This window comes from Thunnus maccoyii, chromosome 17 (assembly GCF_910596095.1).
Source record: "Thunnus maccoyii chromosome 17, fThuMac1.1, whole genome shotgun sequence".
Lineage (NCBI taxonomy): Eukaryota > Metazoa > Chordata > Actinopteri > Scombriformes > Scombridae > Thunnus > Thunnus maccoyii.
The window spans coordinates 19598758-19620261 of NC_056549.1; the positions used below are offsets into that span (position 1 = coordinate 19598758).

The following is a 21504-nucleotide window of genomic DNA, read 5'->3' on the forward strand; positions in this document are numbered from 1 at the left end:
ACCATGGAAATTAATCCTCAGATAAACATGTTTGACGGATACCAAACTATTGCATGAGCTCAGGACGCGGCGCACTGCTCTTTCAGCCGGGTGTGAACTGTTTTGCATTTGGCTTAAATAATGATAATAAATAAATAAAAAAAATCCCAGTTCCGAAATAGCTCAAGACAAAAAAAAAAAAACGGGTCATAAGAGGGTAAATTAGGAGAGAGGGTAAATGATAAATATCCCAAACTCCACCTGTTTCTATGCGCCGAAAATTGTGCAAATTCAACCTCGAGATTTCTGTTTCAAATTTTGATAAATATCTTACACTTCAGAGCTAAGAGCTGTTGCTATAGAAGTCTGGACGATTTTTTTAAATAGCTAAATGCTTCAGCAACAAACTACTGAGAAAAAAAGGGGGAAATCAACAAGAAAACAAGTTAAAAACTCAGCGTAACCTTTAAACAGGTGAGCAGACTAGCAGCGCAGATATCAATATTTTGTGTGCAGTTCACTTTAAGAATTACAAGCAGTGATAAGAGGTTAAAATGCGAGGAGGAGTGAGGTGTTTGAGGCCTGGTTATTAGACAATTAACAGGACCTGCATGCGTTTAGCACATTTACTGACTTTCCCAAACAAAGACACCCGTGTTTTAGGCCACTTTTAGCGTTGTGTTTGTGTTTTTTTAATCACTTAAACATAATTAAAGCAGTCCATCTTATCCATATTTTACCAAAGTACATATTGCATTTTTGAGGAACTGCATTTTTGACCAGTGACTAATGAAAAATACTGGATTTATTTAGTATTGCACCAACGAGAGTATAAGAGTAGTAAATCATTCAAAGACTGAACCGGATAGAGAACTCAGACGTTTATATATGAATATTATACAAACTTGGCTCGTTATAATGTGGAAATAAAACATTTTTCTGGAATAAAATCTGTTTTTTCCCCTTTATATTTTCTTATAATAATCACCAACTGGAGGTCTTTAAAGCTTTCATGCAGAACATCCCTACTGTGCTATTTCATGCAGATTTATTTCTTTATTTCTGTTTGATCCGTGATCTTCTCCGCGCTAATGACAAAAACACAACAAGATCACATCTAAGCTCACTTCGTTCACTGCCAAGTGCCTTGCATACCTTGCCGTGCCAAATTGACGCCCACGGTAAGTATCCAATCAGTCGATGGATTTCAACGCTTCCAGCCAATCAGAACGATGCGGACACACGGTGGGCGGGTCCCGAGCTGCTCCAGAGAGGGACATTGAGATAGTTGGGGAGAGGAGGCTTGTTGGGCACGAAAGCCACTCGTTGCGCGTCACTATAATTTGGAGAGGTGTATGCAGCGCACGACCCGTTCGCCTTTCCAGGTGGAAATCCAGGAGGAGCTGAAACCAAACTTAACTGGGACGACTGGTGAACCCGGTTCAGGACAGGTGAAATTCCCAGCAGGCTGCCTGCAAGGCCATAGGATCGATTCACATGTAGGACAATACAGTGTCTCTGAGCGCGGGTAGGAATACTGCGGATATATCTGTCTTAACAAGTCTGTCAGCTAGTACTGGATGTCTTTTTTTGCTTTGATTTTATTTTTAAAAGTATCTTTTCAAAAACCGACCGGCGAGGTGAAAAAAAAATGTTGTAGTTGTTCTACCAGCGCAGTTCCTCACGTTTCAGGAATTGTGTCGGGTCAAATGTCATTTCCTCGATGCCACTGAGTGACTGTGATAGCACGGAATGACACAGAATGCATTATTCAGAATTATTTATTCTCATTGGCAGATATTTTAAATTTGTTTTAGGATGAAAAATAAAAGACGGACTTGCTCGTTAAAATGACAGAAGACAAACATGTGTGCAGTGCTCCCTTGAGGAAAATTCTGAGAAATTTATTGCACCAAAGGTTGAGTTTGTCTTTTAAAAGTAAAGAAAAGTCAGTGTGAATGGGTCTGAGGCCATGCATGCATTTGTGAGCAGGTCAGCTGTGAAATAACATAATCAATAAAATAACATATCTTCATGAAATGATATTACTCCTCTTGTATGCAGGCAGTTTTCTTTTCTGTGATATTTCTTGTTGCACGGGATTTTTTTTTAAATTTTATTTTTGTCTGTTGTAGTGATGGTTGAGATGTCATTATTGTATATTTTGATGTTGTAGTTATTGTTGCTGCTTTTGTTATTGCACAGACTGACTGCATGCCTTTAAAAATATCTATATCATTTCCAGAGTCAGCTCCATCTGACATGCAGGCCTGCAGCAGGCACACATCAAAATAACACAATGGACAGTTACATCATGTCCGGTCCAACAGATCAAAACGCATTGATGCCAATTGGATATGACATTTCTCTTTTATTTGTATTTTGCAGGTCATGGATGAAAGCCGGCGGCTGCATTGTGGATCTTTAACCAGCTGAAGCGTCACCGTCAGGAGTACCAGGGATATTTAAACATTTGGGATTCAACTGTATGTTTGTGTTAGTACTCCAGCTTTTAGTCGATAATTATTCTACAATGAAAAGGAGGCAAAGTGGAGAGAAATCAGTGAAATTGATGCTGATTTGATTGAGCACCGCTACAGAGGAGGAAAACGGATACAAGTGAAACGGCGTCGAGATGAAGGAGAAATCCAAAACGGCCGCAAGGACTAGACGGGAAAAGGAGAACAGTGAATTTTACGAACTGGCCAAAATGTTGCCCTTACCATCGGCCATCACATCACAGCTGGACAAAGCATCCATCATCAGACTGACCACAAGTTACCTGAAGATGAGGATTGTTTTCCCTCAGGGTGAGCGACGAGCCCACTTTACACACAACTGACTGACTTTTTTTTTTCCTGTCAGGTGTGGAGCTCAGTTTAGTGAGAATACACAGAATTTCTCATTATTCACTTCAAAAATAATTATGGCTTTATTTGTTCAAACGACAGTAAACAAAACTCAAATTTACAAGAAAAATTACAGTATATGGGTGTTAAAGTAGGAGAGATACTATAAAAATCACTATTCCACGACTCAATATTATTCCCTAATAACACAGTAATATAAATATTATTTATAATGAGGCCTCTGTTAATTATTGCAAATAGAATAATATAAGTAGTAGTAATATCGTAAATCACTTTAGCTCTCCTACTAAATGTAGTAATGTTATGGGAGATTTTTAAAAATACAATTAAATGAAATTTAAGTAGAGTACTGTTAATGCACGCGCCAAGGACTTTCAGCCATGCAGAAATATTAATATTACATTAATTTCTCATTGATCTACAGGGAGTCTTTACAAATTGAATATGATCGTTTTTAATTCAGTGTGTCCAAAGGCGTCAGCAAAGGAGGCGATCTGCCTCCATCTTTTTTTTTTTTTTTTTTTTTTTTTTTTTTTAACACAGGTCTCTGCAGGCTTGCGTGACTGAGAACAAGACGCACCAATTATAAAAAAAAAAGGCCCTGCAAGGCTTCTAATCACCTAAAGCCATGTAAGCAGGAGGCACACACACACACACACACACACAATCACACACAGCCTCTCTGGTCGGTGGAAGAAAAAAGAAAAACAAAATTGCTATAAATGATCTCCCATGAAATCAAAGCATAAGCTCCACGTTTTTGCTGCCATGTATTGTTAATGTAACGGACAGGTTTATTAATATGTTTGATGTCATAATATGTAACATAAAAGCCTGTAAGACAGACCTGATTATTTAAAAAGATTTTTCAAAAGCAATTTGATCATTAGTATTTTTAGTATTTTCAATCTTTGAGTAGGAAAAACAGAGGAACTTCTTTTTTGTTGTTGCAGGTTTTTTATCTGCAACCTCTCATCTGGTGAGGTGAAATTAAACCAAATATCCAACAGCGGAGACTTATTTTTTAAAATTTTGATTTACAGCAGGGGAGACGAGCATCTAATTTATTGATGATAGCCGAGCACTATGAGATTTCTGATTTAACTGAGTGAATTACAACGAGCAGCACACTGAAAATAGCCCACAGCGCGGGATTTGTAGGGTGCTTGGGCCCAAAAATCAAAAGATGGACATATTTGTGGTTACATTTAGGGTAGGAAATAATAGTAATAATAATAAAATAACAGTAATATCGGAGCATCATGATGAATACTGCTATTTAAATTGTGTAATCTCTCCAGATTGAGGGAGTCTATATTTGTATAGTTAGTCGTAAGAGACGCGTCGCCTTTGCAGCTTGTAAACAGCAGCAGATTGTTGAGGTTCATGTCTCCAGTCAGCCTGAGCAACATGTGAGAGACATACAGGAAAGACAACTGTGAATGCTTTGACTCTAAATAGGCCCTTTTAACAGACACGTGTGTGTGTGTGTGTGTGTGTGTTTGTGTGTGTGAAAGAGTAAAGAGTGATTCCATGCAGCTTTTTTCAATAATATTAATAATCAGAAGCAGACGCAGGGCAAAATATAACATTATATTTTTTATAATTAAGATGCAAAACAAAATAAAATAAAAACACGAGCCCTTTATTATAATGTCACGCAGCAGCCAAACAGACAGTATTTGCAACTCTTTCCAGGTCTGGGAGAAGCTTGGGGTCATGCGAGTAGAACAAGATCTTTGGACAATGTTGGACGAGAGCTGGGATCTCATTTACTGCAGGTATATTCATTTTTATTTTATTTTATTTTATTTTATTACCAACACTATAGACTGATACGCGCCAAACAAATATGGTCAACGTGGTCGTGTAAAATAATTTTGACACGTAACTGTCGCATGTTGTTTATTTGCAGACTCTGGACGGATTCATCTTTGTGGTGGCTCCAGATGGGAAGATAATGTACATATCAGAGACAGCGTCGGTCCATTTAGGTCTCTCTCAGGTCCGCTTGTACAATCATATTTATTTATTTCAGATATAAACATATATACTTTCTGCGTTTCTACTGTTTTTCACTTTAAAGATAATTTAATGGTACATCGTCCGTCATGCAGTCTCTACCTGTTAATTACCTGAGTTATTCTCAACAGGTAGAGTTGACCGGGAACAGTATTTATGAATATGTGCATCCTGCCGACCACGACGAGATGACAGCTGTTCTCACGCCACATCAGCCCTATCACTCACACTTCGTCCAAGGTAAAATACATTACTGTCTCGTCTATTTGCAATTTAATTGCAACTTGCTTTGTATAGACGCAGCATATGGCTATAATAAAAGCAACAGATGCCTGTGATGTTACACAGATGGAACATTGATGGTTATAGTCTGCGCCAAAGTGCGGGGAAAATAAATGTTTTTTATTGTGTCTTATTCCTGCATGAAGTACAATCGCAGTTAATTTCCCGTATTTTCACCTGTATTGTTATTATTGTATATTAATATTAATGTATATATTTATATTTAACATAAGATAGTTTGGCATGTTGGTCTGTGAGACAACGTTTTTCAATATGCAGCCATATTATGACAGCCTCTGTTTTTGCCTCCTGTGTGTTTTCTGATCGGGCTATTTTTTAAAAGCGCACAGTTATTTTTATTTTATTTTATTTTATTTTACTTATTTATTTATTTGTCCTCTTTCAGAGTATGAAGTAGAGCGCTCTTTCTTTCTGCGGATGAAATGTGTGCTGGCAAAAAGAAACGCGGGACTTACCAGTGGTGGATACAAGGTAGGCAAAGAAGCTTTGTCACTTACTCATAAAAGTATTTTTTTAATTAGTTAATTATTAATCATTTAACTAATTTCAATAAATCGAATTAATAGATGTAATCATTCGATAAAATAAAAAAATGGGGACCAGTATTCAAATATTTTTTTTTCTTTAATATCGTTTATTTTTATTTTATATTTTTTATACTCTATATGCTTTATATTTTTTGTATCTAAAAGAATAATGAACATATAATTCTTGTAATGTCTCTGTGCCAGAATTTCAATATTTTAATATTCATATTTAATATAATATTGCATTTCAATGATCATCATAATTCATGTTGAACAATATATAAATTATGTAGTATTTTGTTATGTTATTATGTTAATCTACATTTAACTTTTATTGTCTTACACTCTGTCTGCTCTACCACAGGTGATCCACTGCAGCGGCTACCTGAAGATCCGTCAGTACAGTTTGGACATGTCACCTTTTGAGGGCTGCTACCAGAATGTGGGTTTGGTGGCTGTGGGACACTCTCTGCCTCCCAGCGCTGTGACTGAGATCAAACTGCACAGTAATATGTTCATGTTCAGAGCCAGTCTAGACATGAAGCTCATCTTCCTTGACTCCAGGTACACAGTGCTGTATACATCATGCCATTAATCTTTAATAATAATCTCTCACTGCATTTTTAAATTGTTACAATCATTTGTAATGTAATTTTCATTAGTTGTGTATGTTTAATGTGAAGCCTACAACTCAATTTCTCACAAGTGAGGTGAATCAAGAGCTCCAAAAAATTACTAAAGTTGTTGCCTGCAAAACACAATCAGATTTTCTTCCCTCAGCAAAAGCAAAGATATTTAAAAAAATATCAGAATCCCTCTGGATATTTTTAACATAACTCCTTAATTCCTCTCCAGGGTAGCAGAGCTGACAGGTTATGAACCCCAGGACCTGATAGAGAAAACTCTGTACCATCACGTCCACAGCTGTGACATCTTCCACCTCCGCTGTGCACACCACCTCTGTGAGTTACAAGCTTGCTCTATTATTCTTTTACAACAGGCTGCCTGACCTTCTTTTTGTCAGACTGTAACTGCTCAGGCACCCTGCTGCAACCACCACATGCAGACAATTACGGCTGTACGAGCAGACATGGCTCTCACACACAAACATGCATGTCGTTAAATACGTTAATCCCTGTCATCTGTCTGATTCTTTTATCTCTTTCAGTGCTGGTAAAAGGCCAAGTCACTACTAAGTATTATCGTTTCCTGGCAAAGCACGGCGGCTGGGTCTGGGTCCAGAGTTACGCCACAATTGTCCACAACAGCCGATCCTCAAGACCCCACTGTATAGTCAGCGTCAACTACGTCCTCACGTGAGTCATGAAAAAAAATTTTAATCCCTAAATCTGCAGAGAGAACTTTTCAAAACAGAGCTACTCTTGAGAAACATTTGAGAGTAATAGTGAGAGCTTTCTTGAGACATTTGTTTATTAAAAAGGTATCATTCATACATATGATGTTGTTGCTATGTTTCATTAATGATTATAAGTCATACATTTTATATACAAGTTATCACAATTATTGCATTTTGGACTGAAATCCCCAAAATTACAGTTACATAATTTTAGTAACACAGGGTTTATGAGGTCATACTGGGCTAAAAGCAAGTGCATGTTTAATGGTGTTTGCTGAGGGAATAGCATTGAATATTTAACTGGATTAAGTAAAATCATATCATACACTCTTATGATCCATGCTTGAAGCTCACTCTGTGATGTGATGGGTCTTTGTCTCTCTGAAAAATCCCTCCCTTTATCCCTCTGTAGCCTCTCTGTACAAATCCACAAACTACTGCGGCTGCAGGTCTCAGGCAGTTGTGTGTTATGAGAGCACAAACCACACTCAGGCCCTTTGAGACAGCAAGACAAACACCAGGGTTCAACCCCATCAAAAAACCTCTACTGTCACCATCGATCCGCAGGTCTAAAGAAAGCAAAATCGATCGAAACGGTGAACTAAGAATCAATAGCTATCTCATAGCTGTAGCACATGTTGGATTTTCCTTGTTAGGTTTGGTTGATCCACATGTCGCTTTTCTGTGTGTGTCCTTCTGTGTGTGATGGTGTGCTGGTGTGAGTCTCTGTACGTGCATGCATGCATATGGCTGCACTCCAGGTATTGATTTCTTCAATGCAGTAAGGAGACAACAAAGTAACTACATTAAAATGACAGCGAATTTCCAAACGCATAATTAGCTCTAACACAGGAGTATCCAAAAGCTCACACGCAGCAAGAACGCAAAAAAACCCAAAAAACAACTACATTAAAAAATACGAACAGCAATTCAATCGCCTTGCCCCAACAGCGTTTTAACCCAACAAGAATCCATTAATAAATCATGTTTAGAGGTTGGCTGGTGGCGCATTTCAGACATGAGGTGCTCTGACATTGACCCTGAGGTGGAATTCGGCTAACACAGCTGAGTTTGCACAAAGGCCCAACATTATTGGCTCAGACATAAGTCAGCCAGGGCACAGATAGGATGCAGAACCAGCCACAGCAACTATACCTGCAAAAGCAAATAACAGTCACACTGTGTACTGGCTATCCAAACACAGCCTTTCCCCTAAGGTGTTGTACATAAAGAATGGGTCATATTTAGAGTCATATTAAAGAGGCTGGCAGTGCAGGGTCAGGGATGGGCCACAGGGTTTAAAATGCCAGGCAGCTGCTATTACATACTGTTGATGTGATAAGTTAAGAATAGGCTCATGTTTGCTGAACACTTGACACAGGAGCCTTTTCACTCCCTCGACAGTGACACTTGGATTGAGTTCAGCTACAGGACAGTGGGTTAAAATGTCAAAGATGGTGCACAAGCTGCATGCACACATACAAGTAAAAACAAGTCTGCAATAATCAAAAAATATTTTTTATAAGATGCTTGCAGAGGAGATTTAATGCAAGGGTAGTTTGTGTGTACACACGTGCATGTGTCTGTGCATGTGCACATTACTCATGTTGCTTTCTGGCAGCGCTCTGGCATTGGTTTTACGGTGGAAAAGAATGATTAACTTTCTTCAGGGTGTCTGTTATTTTTTCTCAGGTACTCAAAGCCGAGAAGTGGGAGGGCGTAATCTCTTAAATTTATCTTAAATTATGTTTTCACTTCTCATAGTCCTCACATCACTCATGTCATAAAAAGTGTGTTTGTAAAATAAGTCTGTCTAGCTATCTATATTCAATATTGGCCAAGATGTCTGCTTCAGACACATTACTCTTATGTCACCTAATGTAACACAACACAGGGCTGTAAGAAAGAAAGAAGGTGCTCAGATTATTTAGGAGAAATTCCATCTTAAAGGTTTGATAAACTCTGAATTAATTGGTAAAATCTGAGTAACAACATTCAGTGTACTTGAGCAAGGCACTCAACCATCTAATAAAGCTGCTTAGTCGCCTGCGGCAGACAATGCATAAAAGAATTCTAACCAAAGAGAAGCTGAGATGCACCCATGTTTAAACGATTCTAAGAATGTACTGTCATGCTAGCAGCTCTGTGGTGCTTTGAGTTAAATGCTAACATCTACAGGCTAACATGCTGCTGTTTTGCAGATATAATATTTAACAATGTCATCGTCTTTGTTCAGTGAGTTAGCTTACTAAGATTTGCTCATTAGCTGTAAACACATAGTGGATATATGAAAGTTAGCTAGATAAAAAGTAGGGATATTTCACCCAAAACCACAAGTTATGAAGGCGCTAGAGGAAAAGTCAGAGGATCACCAAAATCAGGCGTCATCCTCTAGGAACCTTGAGGAAGTTTGTACAAAATTTCATGCCAGTCCATTCTGTAGTTGTTGACCAGATGACAGACCAACATTGCCTTCCTTGAGCCATGCTGCTACCATGGATAAAAAGTCACAACCTGGATAAATATTGGTTAAAACACTTATTTTTATCTCTAACATATATTTTATGTGTGTCAAAAGGGACACTGAGTATAAGGGAATGCAGCTGTCTTTGGACCAAATGAGCCCCACCAAGCCCGCCTTCCCCTACACTGACAGTCACAGTGAAGACAGGAAGACCACAAAGTCACGTCTGACCCAGGCGAAGGCCAAAGCCAGAGTTTCACCCTACCCGCAGGTAATAAACAGCCTCTTTTATAGAGCTAAATCAAGAGAGGGGACTCAGTGCAGGCTTAATTGTTAGAAAGAGGTTCAAATCACAAACTGATTTTCTTGTTCATGTCCAGCAGTTTTCAGCTTTCAATCCAGAGCGTTCAGAGTCAGACCAAGACAGCCAATGGGGAGGGAGCCCGCTGACAGACTCTGCCTCTCCCCAGCTGTTGGATCCTGGTGAGGCCACGGAGGCATCATGTGCCTACCGACTGTACCCAGAGTCAGGCTCCCTGTGCTACGGCCTGGGTCTATCAGAAGAGGATCTCGCCCATGCTCAAGCGCATCCTCACACCACCACCTGTGATCGTGTTCGATGCCAGAGTGGGCGCTACTTCCTGGGAGCCCCCCAGTCAGGACGAGAGGTGTGGTGGGATGCCACACGGTCTGTGCTCTCACTGCCGAAATCTTCCGTGGAGAATAGCGAGGGCTACGAAATCACATCCTACCATGGAGCCATTCACGGTGAGGTGTTAGGGTTGAGACTACAACCATCTGTCTCTGAAAATAACTCTGGCCTAGCTTCTCCTGGTAGCTGTTTTCCCAATGTTATTATGGGACATGCTAAGTTGTTTACGCCGTCTCTTGCCAGTGTGCCGATTGCTACCATCTGTTCAAAAATTTCCTGCAATTGAAAGCCAAGTCATTTCACATCTCACATCCTCAAACAGTGAAACAACCCCCACTGTGGTTCTGCCAAGACATTCAGTCTAACAGACCATGGTTCCATATGAATTTAAAACTGAATTTCACACATTACCCAGACAACTCATGGTTTTAGAAACTTTTTCCAACCACACTGTAAATGCAGGCAGAAAGGGTCAAATTACTTATTAACACAATGTAATTCATTTATTTCACTGTTTTGAAATGCGGCCATTGAACTCTTCTTACAGGACGGGGCCACTGGGATGAAGACAGTGTAGTGAGTTCACCGGATGGTGGGGGGTCCACCAGTGATTCAGGTGAGCGATACCATGGTGACCATTTCCGGGCTAGCCCTCGAGAGCCCAGCAAGATGGAGACCCTGATCCGTGCCACGCAGCAGATGATCAAAGAGGAAGAGAGCCGTTTGCAGCAACACAAGGGGCCGCTGGACATCTCAGGTCTCACTAAGGCTCATAGCCCATGCTTCACCTCCTCCCTACCCCACCACTCCCAGCTCACTATGCCCAGCGTGGTGTGTCGAGGCCCAGGAGCTCCCAGCATTGACCTCCCCTCTGAACGCCTCCATCACCGGGACGGCGTGAAAGTGCTCGGTCCTCATGACAATGACGAAAACACGACCAGCCCGGCATCTCTGTCTCGTCTCAGCAGCCCCAGCTCTGATGGGATCCCCAGGTCGGGCCTCTCCCTCAACAAAGACTATATGCAGACGGATCTGTCCCCCCACCCTCCACAACCCCAGGGGAGCCCTCTGCTCTATTCGGCCCAGGAGAGGCAACCGTTGGACAGGCAAGCAGCTTATGCTTTGACTGGGTACTCCCTGGAGCACCTGTATGACCCGGAGAGCCTGCGGAGTTACTCGGGTCTGGCCTGTGGAGGAGTTCAGTATGATGTGGCGTCCCATGTGAGGATGCAAGCCGAGCAGATGCAGGGACACAAGGCCACCTCAGTTATCATAACCAATGGAAGCTGACGATGTCTGATGCAGATAAGTCCTGTTCTCTAAATGAGGATGTTACAGTAAGGTGGTGATGTATGTACATGCAACACTTAGGTGCTTGATACAAAAGGCAAAACAATGAAAAAAAAGGTACCTACACTGGGTTGATGCACCCTTTGTGGTTCATACAGCACAAGTTGTGTTCATCAGGCCTTTGTATCATATGTCTCCCTTTTCTTTGTCATTGGAGCACAATTTTCCAAGACTCTGATGAACTAATGTTCATGAACTAATGTTTGGTACGCCAAGTGGCATAGGGTGAAGGTTTGCTCCATTACATAGGAATAGAGAGTTATTTTAATGGCGGTGAACTGAATTCCCCTCCCTCCAAAGGTGACTAAGGGTTTGAGTCTGGTTAAACATCAAGCCAATGTTTCTGTCCCAAACGTCTCATGCACCATTGGCCTTGTTAGTTAATCTGTCCAGGACACAATTTCCAAAGGCAGTAAGAAAATGTGTTCCATTGCCCCCTCACCTGAAAACTCCATTGCACAGAGCATAATGTTTGACACATGAGGTGCAACATGGGAAAGGCAAGCATTTCACTATTGTAAGATGTCAATGTTTTCTGGTATTTATTTGTCAGTGGGCTGTTTTCTGTATGTGTCATTTTTTTCTGTCCAAGTAGAATCTTTACTTGTGGAATTAGTTTTGGTGTTTGGATTACACCAACATTAGGTGATAAAATGAAACAAAGTGGAAAAAACAGGAAAGAGAAAATGCTTCTGATATGTAAAAGTGTAAAGTTGGAACTGTTTTAGTGTATCTGTGAAATGCCCTCACTTAGAAGGCGTAGAGATTACAAAACGAACTCATTTGTGATCTCCCCATGCTTGGCATGATATTAATGACGTACAGTTGTGGCTAAAACAATATTGTTTACATATCAGAGTATACATTTTCCTGTTTTTACCTGACTTAACCTTTACCCAACTTATTGGCATACTGTATATAGAGTATGCATTAAATCCTGCTCCACATGCAATTGTTCTCAAAGAAAACCATTTGTTTTGTTTTTTTGTCATGACAGTGGGGTTAAAAATGAAATGATTGACACAAGCTTATCTAAAAAATATGTTGAATGTCTTTAGTTTCTCTTATTTAATTTATGATGTAAATATCATCACACAATGAACTTTTGGACAAGAAGTGACAAGATTATTTATTAATTGTTAAAAAGGTCTCTTAAATCTGAATACAGTTGCAAACACATAACTTTTGTCTGTGTTGATTTTTGTCTTACAATTGTTTCCTGTCTAAACAATTTTTAAAGAAAACATATAATGCTGCTGCCTTAGAAAAACTACATAACCACAATTTTATAAGCTATAGATAGATACATATACAGTAGACCTTTAGATTTTAATGGCCATTGTTTCATTGTTTCATCTTGAATTGTTTTGTAAAATACATTAGAAAAAGAATACATGTATATATCCATTATTTAACCAGGTGAAAGTCTCACTGAGATTAATATCTCTTTTCCAAGAGTGACCTGGCCAAGAGAGCAGCATAAACATTGTTACAACAACAAACACAAACAATACAAACAGAGAAATACAACTGTCACACATAACAAACGAATGAACACAATATCCAGTTAATATGCAATACAAGGTCAAGGACAAAAATCCAGTTATGATGCATAAACAGGTACAAATTTCTAAAGCAATTTCAGTGAAAATTTAGGAGCACATTTACCAAGAGTACTATTTTCTCAATGCTTTAAAATGGACTTTAATTCCCCCTCAGTAATCAGCTCTGACAGTTTCAGGTCATTCTGTACATTATTCCGGGGAGAAGGGGCAGCATTTTTAAAAGCTTTTTTGCCTAATTCTGTTCTAACTCTGGGGACCCACATCTGTTGAATATCATGAGAGCACAGGCCATATTGATTTTGGTTTTCACATATGTATGTACATGAGCGAGATTTATATATAAAAGCCAACCAATGAGAAAATCTGCAGACATACAGAGATGGCTGCTTAGCAGCAGCATACAGAGTTCAGTGGTTTACGAGATTGCCACAGCCAGTAAGAAAATGTAAAGCACAGTTGTATACAGTATCCAACTTCTTAAGGCACTGGTCAGGTGCTTTCATAAAGAGCAGATCGCAGTAGTCCAATAAAGGTAAAAAAGTTGCCGAAAATCAAGTGTTTCCTTGCCTGGAGGGAGAAACAGGATTTATTCCAAAAAAAGAAACTTAATTGAAGTTTCAACTTGGAAACAAGGTTTTCAGCGTGTGATTTGAATAACAAGTTCTGATCAATTATTATACCTAAATACTTATATGTCGCGACCACTTCAATTTCAGCCCCTTGAACAGTTGAGATCTTAGGAAGATTAGATGGTCTTATTGTCAACAAATGCCACGAGTAGACCAAAACCAACAGTGAGGATGTAAATATACTGTATATAGTTTTAAAAAACCTACATTTAATTTAATTTTTAACTATATATTTGTAATTTCTTCAAACCACTGGGCATTGTTGCATTGTTGCACAAGCTGAAGTAAATAGTGTAATTGCCTGGAACTATTTTAAGCCACAGATTACATTTGCTACCCTAGAGAGCAGGAGAACGTATTTGGGATTGACTAAGAATAAACTACAGTGCCCACAATCATCGTAATGAAGGAACTTGTCTCCCGGTACAAAGGGTTTGACTCACTGATCTGTTTTTAATAGATTTTGGACAACAATGGAGGTCTATGACACAGAGGAATAAGTTATATCAGGCTTTGGCTACACAGACCATAAGATCTAAGGTCTTTTCGTGGAAAAATATAGAATATCCAATTTTTAAATATACACAAAAACAAGTGAATTATAGGAAAGATTTAAAAAAAAAAATCTAGTCCAAATCCTGAACATGTCATTACAACAGCAAACTACTAGTATGACTACTGAGCTGCCACGTTTTAAATGCACTTGCAGCAACACGTTCCCACTGTTTGGAGCGGTTGAACTTGCACGTTTAGCCGCTCTGACCTCTGCTTAGAGGCAATTTCTCTGCCATGTATTTTAATGTATGTAAGTTATTCACATGTAGCTGGAGCGCCTGCCTGCCTGCCTGAGCTGAGAAGGTCCTGGACATAGTCTGGATGCAGAACTTCCATCAGTCACGGCTGACATGACCATCTGATGGTCTGCCAGATATCACTGCTGCTGTCATTCCAGGAGGTAGAACTACTGCTCTGTTCTGCTGTTGACATCACCGAAGCTTAGAAACGGTGTGTGTGTGTGTGTGTGTGAATGAGTGTGGTTGTGTTTATAGCTGAGATATTTCAATAAAAAGAAACCTTTTTTTTTTTTTTTCTTCACACTGGGGCTTTTGCCTGATATGCCCTAAAGGCTTTCACATGTAGAGTCGGCTACAAATGGAGCCAAACACTGGGCCTTTTGCCCAGACTGTGCACACTTGCATATAGCCCTTTAACATCCATACCTTACCCCTACACCCAAGATCCTCTCTGCAGTACCCCAGATCCATAGATAGAAAAAAGCTATTATAGAGCCTCCATATCAGAGGGGTTGTATGCCAGTGAAGAGGAGGATGAACAGTTTTCTCACAGATTTTGGGAAGAACAGATGATAAAGTCATCACATAGCAGTGGTGGAAGAAACACTCAGATCCTTTACTTTAATAAAAGTAGCAATACCACAATGTAAAAATATTTAATTACAAGTAAAAGTCCTGCATTCAAAGCTTTACTCAAATAAAAGTATGTCAGTATTATCAGTAAAATATACTTTAGGTGTCAAAAGTAAAAGTACTCATTATGTAGAATTTCAGAAAGTTATTTTACTGAATGCATTATTATTAATGAAAGATGTGTGAGCAGCATTTTAATGCTGTAGCATTTCAGCATGGAGCTACTTACAATATAAACTACTTTATGTACTGTAACAAATTAACATATTTTATAGGTTAATAATACATTTTGTATGCTAAATTGGACCCACTTTCTAATAAGGATCCCTTTATAAAGGTTTTATAAGTTGGAATGAATGGTTTTATTATAATTAATAAATTATCTACTAATGTTTATATAGTTAAAGCCATGAATAAGAATAACTTGGTTGTGAGTTTGTGAAAAAACTTAATATAGCCGAATATAGCTGTCAGACAAATATAGTAGAGTTAAAAGTATATTTCCCTCTGAAATGTAGAGGCGTGGAAGTACAGAGTATCATAAACTGAAAATATTTAAGTACCTCAAAATTGTGCGTAAGTTTATTTAAGTAAAAGTGCAGTTATTTATGCTATTTTCCACTCCTGTCAAATACTTAAAATAAAGGATTAATAAGGGACAACACATTAGCAGGAAAAATCTTTCTTTAACTACAATCGAGATGTCTTTAATTTTTTTGGGACTGATGAAGTTATTGGAGGATAGCAGATGTTAGGACTAGAATAAAATCAATCAGGGATAAAATAAAGGATGATTATGATGTCATTGCAAGACCAGATGTGTTATGTTAATTGTTTCCTTACTCTAGTGCTACAAAATTTAAGCATATGCAGTTGATTTAACTTCTATGCTACTGCAAATAGAAAGCATGAATGAATCAGCTTTGTTTACAGCAGAACGTATTAGCAGTTAGAGGAGATAAAGATGCTGGATGTGTGTTTCGGTCAGCTCTGAGTGGAGGTAAGCTATAGAACCACAAAAGCGAGATCCCAGGGCTTCACAACTGCAGTGAAAGAGAAATAGAACCTAACTTCACAAACGACCACAAAATACGAGCGTGCAGGTGGCGAGGCTCAGAATAGCCCTGAATGTCTGCTTGATTGATTTCAGGCCTGGGATTGAGGCACAATTGCATATTCATACATCAATTAAAGTGTTCCTCCACTAGCGCCTCCATAATTCAACCTGGCGCCTAGTGAAGAGTCATCCTTATGAAGCAGCTTCAGACCAACTCAGAGGAAAACGTTTCAACATGTTTTCTGTGTACTTTATGACCTCTGTGAGTGTAAACTGGCATAATTGTTTAATTCCTTTGTATCTCTGAAATCTTTTTTTCCCCTCCAAATATTCAGCTTGGGAATTGCGGTTTCTATATTTTTTTTGCTTCAAAACACAACATCAAAGTGTGAAAAAAAGGCGAATTTTCTACTGTGCATTAAATTATTTCCTATGCTACAATAAACTTGTTCACTTCTGGTGGTGAACCACCTGCAAATGAGTCAACCAAGGGCAAAATAGCACAGGATTTGGGAAAATCCTTCAACCAGGGCACTTAGCAACACTGCGACAGCAGACCTCATTGCACCAGAACACATTTAGATGTTCTGATCGGGTGGACCAGGATATTGAGGTCATCTGGTCGATCTGATTGGCTGAGCCAGGAGACAGGGGTCATGCTGCAAAGTGGAGAGGAAATAAGGTTTCTCACTGTGTCACAGCACCTGAGTTAGTTGCTGATTTGAAAATATATTGGTAATTACAGACACTATAAAAAACACTCTTAGTATTCGATGAGTATATTTTCAAATTTCACCAACTAGGATAAACAATTAATTTAGAGATTCAAAATTGAAGGATATGGCTGACAATATTCTGTATTCTTACTATTGTCAACAAATCCCATGAAAAGACCAAAACAAAACATGTGTTTTTCCATCTCCCAACACTTCCCAACCTGTCTTTAGCACCCATTCCCAAGACCATTTGTTCCTCCTGAAGATGTAAATCTTGAAAAAAAAAGGCACAAATATATAGTTTTATTTTTAAAAAAAAAGCTAAATAGTTTCCCAAAAAAGCTGGGCACTGTAGTTTTTAGCAAACGTTCCTAAAGTGCAAGTAAACAATGCATTTGTAGGGGACTATTTTCAATTACAGATTTGTTCTATTAGTGAGTATTTAAAGCAGCAGGATAGTGTATATTGGATTGACTCAAATAAACTGCAGTGCCCAGGTTCGAGGTAATGAAGAAACATGTCTTCCAGGGTGACATTGTGGCTCATTGGTGTGTTTTTAATAGATTTGGACAAAAATTGAGATTGGTACTACAGTGGAATAAGTTATATCAGGCTTTGGATACGCAAACATCTTGTCAGTAGAATCAATTCATTGTTGGTTTTGTTTTTTTCATGGGATTTGTTGACAATAGGAAAATACATATCACCAGACTTATCATGTACATAACATTACCAACACAATTTCAAGTGGTATATAATGATGTCAGGGTTTATAATCTCAGTTTAATTGCATTTTGTCCCTTAAAGCATTCAAACAAGTCATTGCCTATATTCTGTTATCTAATTAATAGTCTTTTTTTTTTCAAATACGACTACATTTCTCTTACAATGGATAAATGGTTAGCTCTACAAGTATGATGATTGACTTTAAATGTTAGTAAATTCTTTCAAATAATTGAACCAGATGAATTTGTACTATTCAGTATCCCCACAACTCCACCTTTGTGAAAGCCACAAAAACACTTAGGCCATATAGAATAAATCCCACAAACTTGAAACTATAGGATAGTAATTTTGACGAAATGTCACTTCCTTCATTAAGAATTTTGTTTTTTAAATCACAATCAAAATCATGATCACTTTTACAAAACCGTAACAAAACCACCTTAATTTAAAACTCACTAATCCCTCAGAAATAAGGCTATTAAAAAAGACTACAAGTACGATATCCTGAGCCCCTGCTACACACACACACACACACACACACACACACACACACACACACACACACACACACACACACACTCACACACTCACACACACACACCACCAAGGCTCAGACAGTGTGAATCTAATGCCCTCCAATCCTGTGAATCCCTTTGTTCCTGATTTCACGCTTGATTTGCCCACAGCTTGAGTCTGGCTGGTATCAGCGCTCTTCTCACTGCTTTCACTCCTGCCAAATCCACAGAGCCACACAGGATCCATGTCTCCTCTCTCTCTCTCTCTTTCTCTGCTCTCATCTGCCATTGTTCGTTCCAACATATCTACGAAATGCTCTCATACACATGCCAAGGAGCTGTGTTTGTTTGTTTGCATCTCACTCCCTCTTACTGTAAACACCTCATAAATCTGCCAAGATCTTATCATGGCAAGTTTTGATAGTGTCATTTTGCATTTCACATGATGTTTTTAATAATTTCATTAGGGAGATATGTAAGTCTACTGGACATACTTGGAAAGGATACAAATATATCACCATTAAATGATTTCCTATAGTGCTGTAAGAATAATCCCCTGGTGCACTGACAACTATACTACATGCACGATACAAATCATTCACACATCTCAAGATTGATTCAATGCCTCTCATGAGAGGCCTTTCAGCCATTCTGTTTTGAAATCTTCTGTTTCTAAAGCGGCGCATCAGCCGGGCTCTTCTATTCCTACGATCCCTCTAGCACTCGTACCGAGCAGATATTGTGACAGCTGCGTGAGGGGGGCAAGAGGGAGAGCGCAGGAGACAGACAAGGAGAAAGAAGGAGAGAGGAAAGAGCGAGGAGAGAGTCCCTAGAGAGAGGGTGCCGGTGCTCCACAGCTCCAAGTCACCGCATGCATGCCAATGAGGAGATTCCCCTGCAGTAGCAGCAGCAGCAGTAGTGGAGCAGAGCAGCAGGAGGGGCCGGTGCTGACACTGTACCACCATAGTCCTTGATACTCACATTACACACTCCTCACAAAGAACACCAGAATACTGAGGCAACACATGGAGAAAATTATCAAATAGCAAATTCAAGGTGAACATGCGGGTCATAATTATTTCTGTGTAACAACAATTATCCAAAATATCTGTTTGTTTCAGTATGATTCCCGTTTCTCGTTAAAGAAAACATATGTAATAGTCTTTTAATATATATAATCAATAAATTACGCTCAGCGTGTGTCATGAATTATTTTGTCTTCTGTTGTAATTTGTTTTGTATCTTCTTTCCTCATCTGTTTTTATTTCACTTAGCAATTTCGTAATTTTCCAAAATGCCTCTTGACAACCGCTTGAGGAAGGGCTTAAAGGGCCTATAAATGTTGGCTTCCCACGTAGTTGGAAACAATGATGGCAATACAGCAAGTACAAAAAGAGTTAGCAAACCCAAATCTTACAGAATGCTCTTTTACTTCACTTTTTTCCAGTTCACATGTACAAAATGCACAAATAATTTGGCTATGCTTTTGTAGTTGGTTAGTTTAATTGTGTAAGGTGAGTATCAAGTTTGTTTAGATCATATTTGATTGACCAGGAGTTATTTGTTTCCCTGGGTGACTACTCCTCAGAGAAAACAGACATAACCTGTGGGATACGAGGTTCTATTTTAGGTCTAGTCCTTTTGAGCCTCTATATGCTACCACTTGACAATGTCATCAGAAAGCACAAAATTGAGTTTCGTAGCTATGCAAATGACACCCAACTATACATTTCAGTATCTCCAGATGATTTTAGCCCCATTGATAGCTTAGTGTTATGTAAATATTGTATGACATAAATGTATGGATGTCATACAACTTCCTTCAGCTGAATCAAGACAAGACAGAGATCATAATATTTGGGGCAAAAGCCTTGAGAGAGCAACTGTCCGTGCACCTTCAGTCATTAGCTCTTTATGCCAAGGACCGGGTCAAAAACCTTGGACTTATCTTTGATGCTGATCTGTTTTAAAGTCCACACTTCAAATGTCACCAAAGTGTCTTTTTATCATCTTAGAAACATTGCTAAGGTTAGACCATTTCTCTCTCAGGCTGACACAAAAAACTAAAATATGCTTTTATAACCTCTAGGCTTGACTATTGCAATGCTCTCTTCTTTGGTCTACCTAAAAAGCCGCCTACAACTTGTTCAGAACTCTGACGAAGACCAGACAGAAAGCACATACAAGACCTATTTTAAAGTCATTGTATTGGCTGCCTATCAGTTTTAGAATTGATTTTAAGTTAGTTTTTAAATCACTGAATGGCACCAGTCTGTCTCTCAGATATGCTTTTTAGATATGTACCTAGCAGGTCCCTCACATCCTCTACAGCTGGCCTCCGAGTCGTCCCAAGGGGAGACAGCTTTTAGTCACTATGGCCCTAGTCTCTGGAACAGTCTACCTGAGGATCTGGGGGACTCCACCTCTGTAGACATTTTAAAAAGAAACCTTAAGACATATCTTTTTAGCCTGGCTTTTACTTAGGTGCCTCATCATTTATTGTTTTATTCATCTATTGTTGCTTCATTATTTTATTTGTTGTTTGGCTCTTTTGTGCCTTTGCTCAACTCTGTTTGCTTTTGTTTTTGTTGCATTGTCTTTCGGTCATGTGCAGCACATTGGGCTACAGCCACTGTAAGAAATGTGCCATATAAATAAAGATTGATTGATTGAGAGAGTGATTGTGTAATCACACAAAAGCAAGAGAGCAAAGTGAGCAGCCCTAACTAAAATGGCAGAAAACTTTCTGGCTGCATTGTATTCTACTCTACTTTATCTTATTCTGCTGGTGAAGACACTGGTTATTTCTGCTTCATGTGTGATTGTTTTATCAGTGTGACTCTTTCCTGGAAAGATGGCCTTTCTCTGTAACTGTAAGAAACTGACGCCAAAACCTGCTGTTTACTGTTGTTTAAGCAATTTGCGGTCTTAAACCAAATTATAGGTACACTGGAAGTATCGCACAGTAAAAAATGCAAAATTCCCCCACCATGCAAGTTGACTGATAGCGCACTTTATGTTAAAAGCAAATTACAGAGTAGTTGGATGGGGATTCTCTCGTTTATTTCACTCTGAAGGTAGAACACAAGTTACATCTGTGGTCCTGGTGCTGACAGCAGCACTGTGAGTAAGAGCATTAGCTGTGTGTAACCACCTCCTCTCTTTCCCCCTCCAGAAGAATTAATAACTAATTATGTCAGGTCACTCGTCCAGATGGTCCTATCAGATGGGCCCACTGTCTGAACTTCACCTCCAACAAGCACCTCTGACCCTGACGGCCACGTCACCCCTGGCAACATGGAGTCTGAGGCCCATGCTGCTGGGAGGATGAAATCATGGGGTACA

General features: G+C 39.1%; 1 protein-coding gene across 1 annotated transcript; it reads left to right on the top strand.

The window, feature by feature from the left end:
• Positions 1–414: 414 nt before the first annotated feature.
• Positions 415–12634, top strand: LOC121882539 (single-minded homolog 1-like). The gene is made up of 12 exons (XM_042390868.1): positions 415–453; positions 2368–2789; positions 4548–4630; positions 4765–4854; positions 5003–5111; positions 5560–5645; positions 6066–6265; positions 6557–6663; positions 6870–7017; positions 9637–9793; positions 9903–10290; positions 10722–12634. The coding sequence occupies exons 2-12, from the start codon at positions 2615–2617 to the stop codon at positions 11462–11464; spliced, it is 2286 nt and encodes a 761-aa protein (XP_042246802.1). The 5' UTR covers positions 415–453; positions 2368–2614; the 3' UTR covers positions 11465–12634.
• The last annotated feature ends 8870 nt before the right edge of the window (positions 12635–21504 follow it).

Excerpts from the sequence above, each read along its gene's own strand:
- LOC121882539 (XM_042390868.1), top strand. The coding sequence starts at position 2,615 with ATGAAGGAGAAATCCAAAACGGCCGCAAGGACTAGACGGGAAAAGGAG. Across the intron at positions 4,855-5,002 it reads TCCATTTAGGTCTCTCTCAG|GTAGAGTTGACCGGGAACAG; the intron begins GTCCGCTTGTAC and ends TATTCTCAACAG. Across the intron at positions 5,646-6,065 it reads TTACCAGTGGTGGATACAAG|GTGATCCACTGCAGCGGCTA; the intron begins GTAGGCAAAGAA and ends GCTCTACCACAG.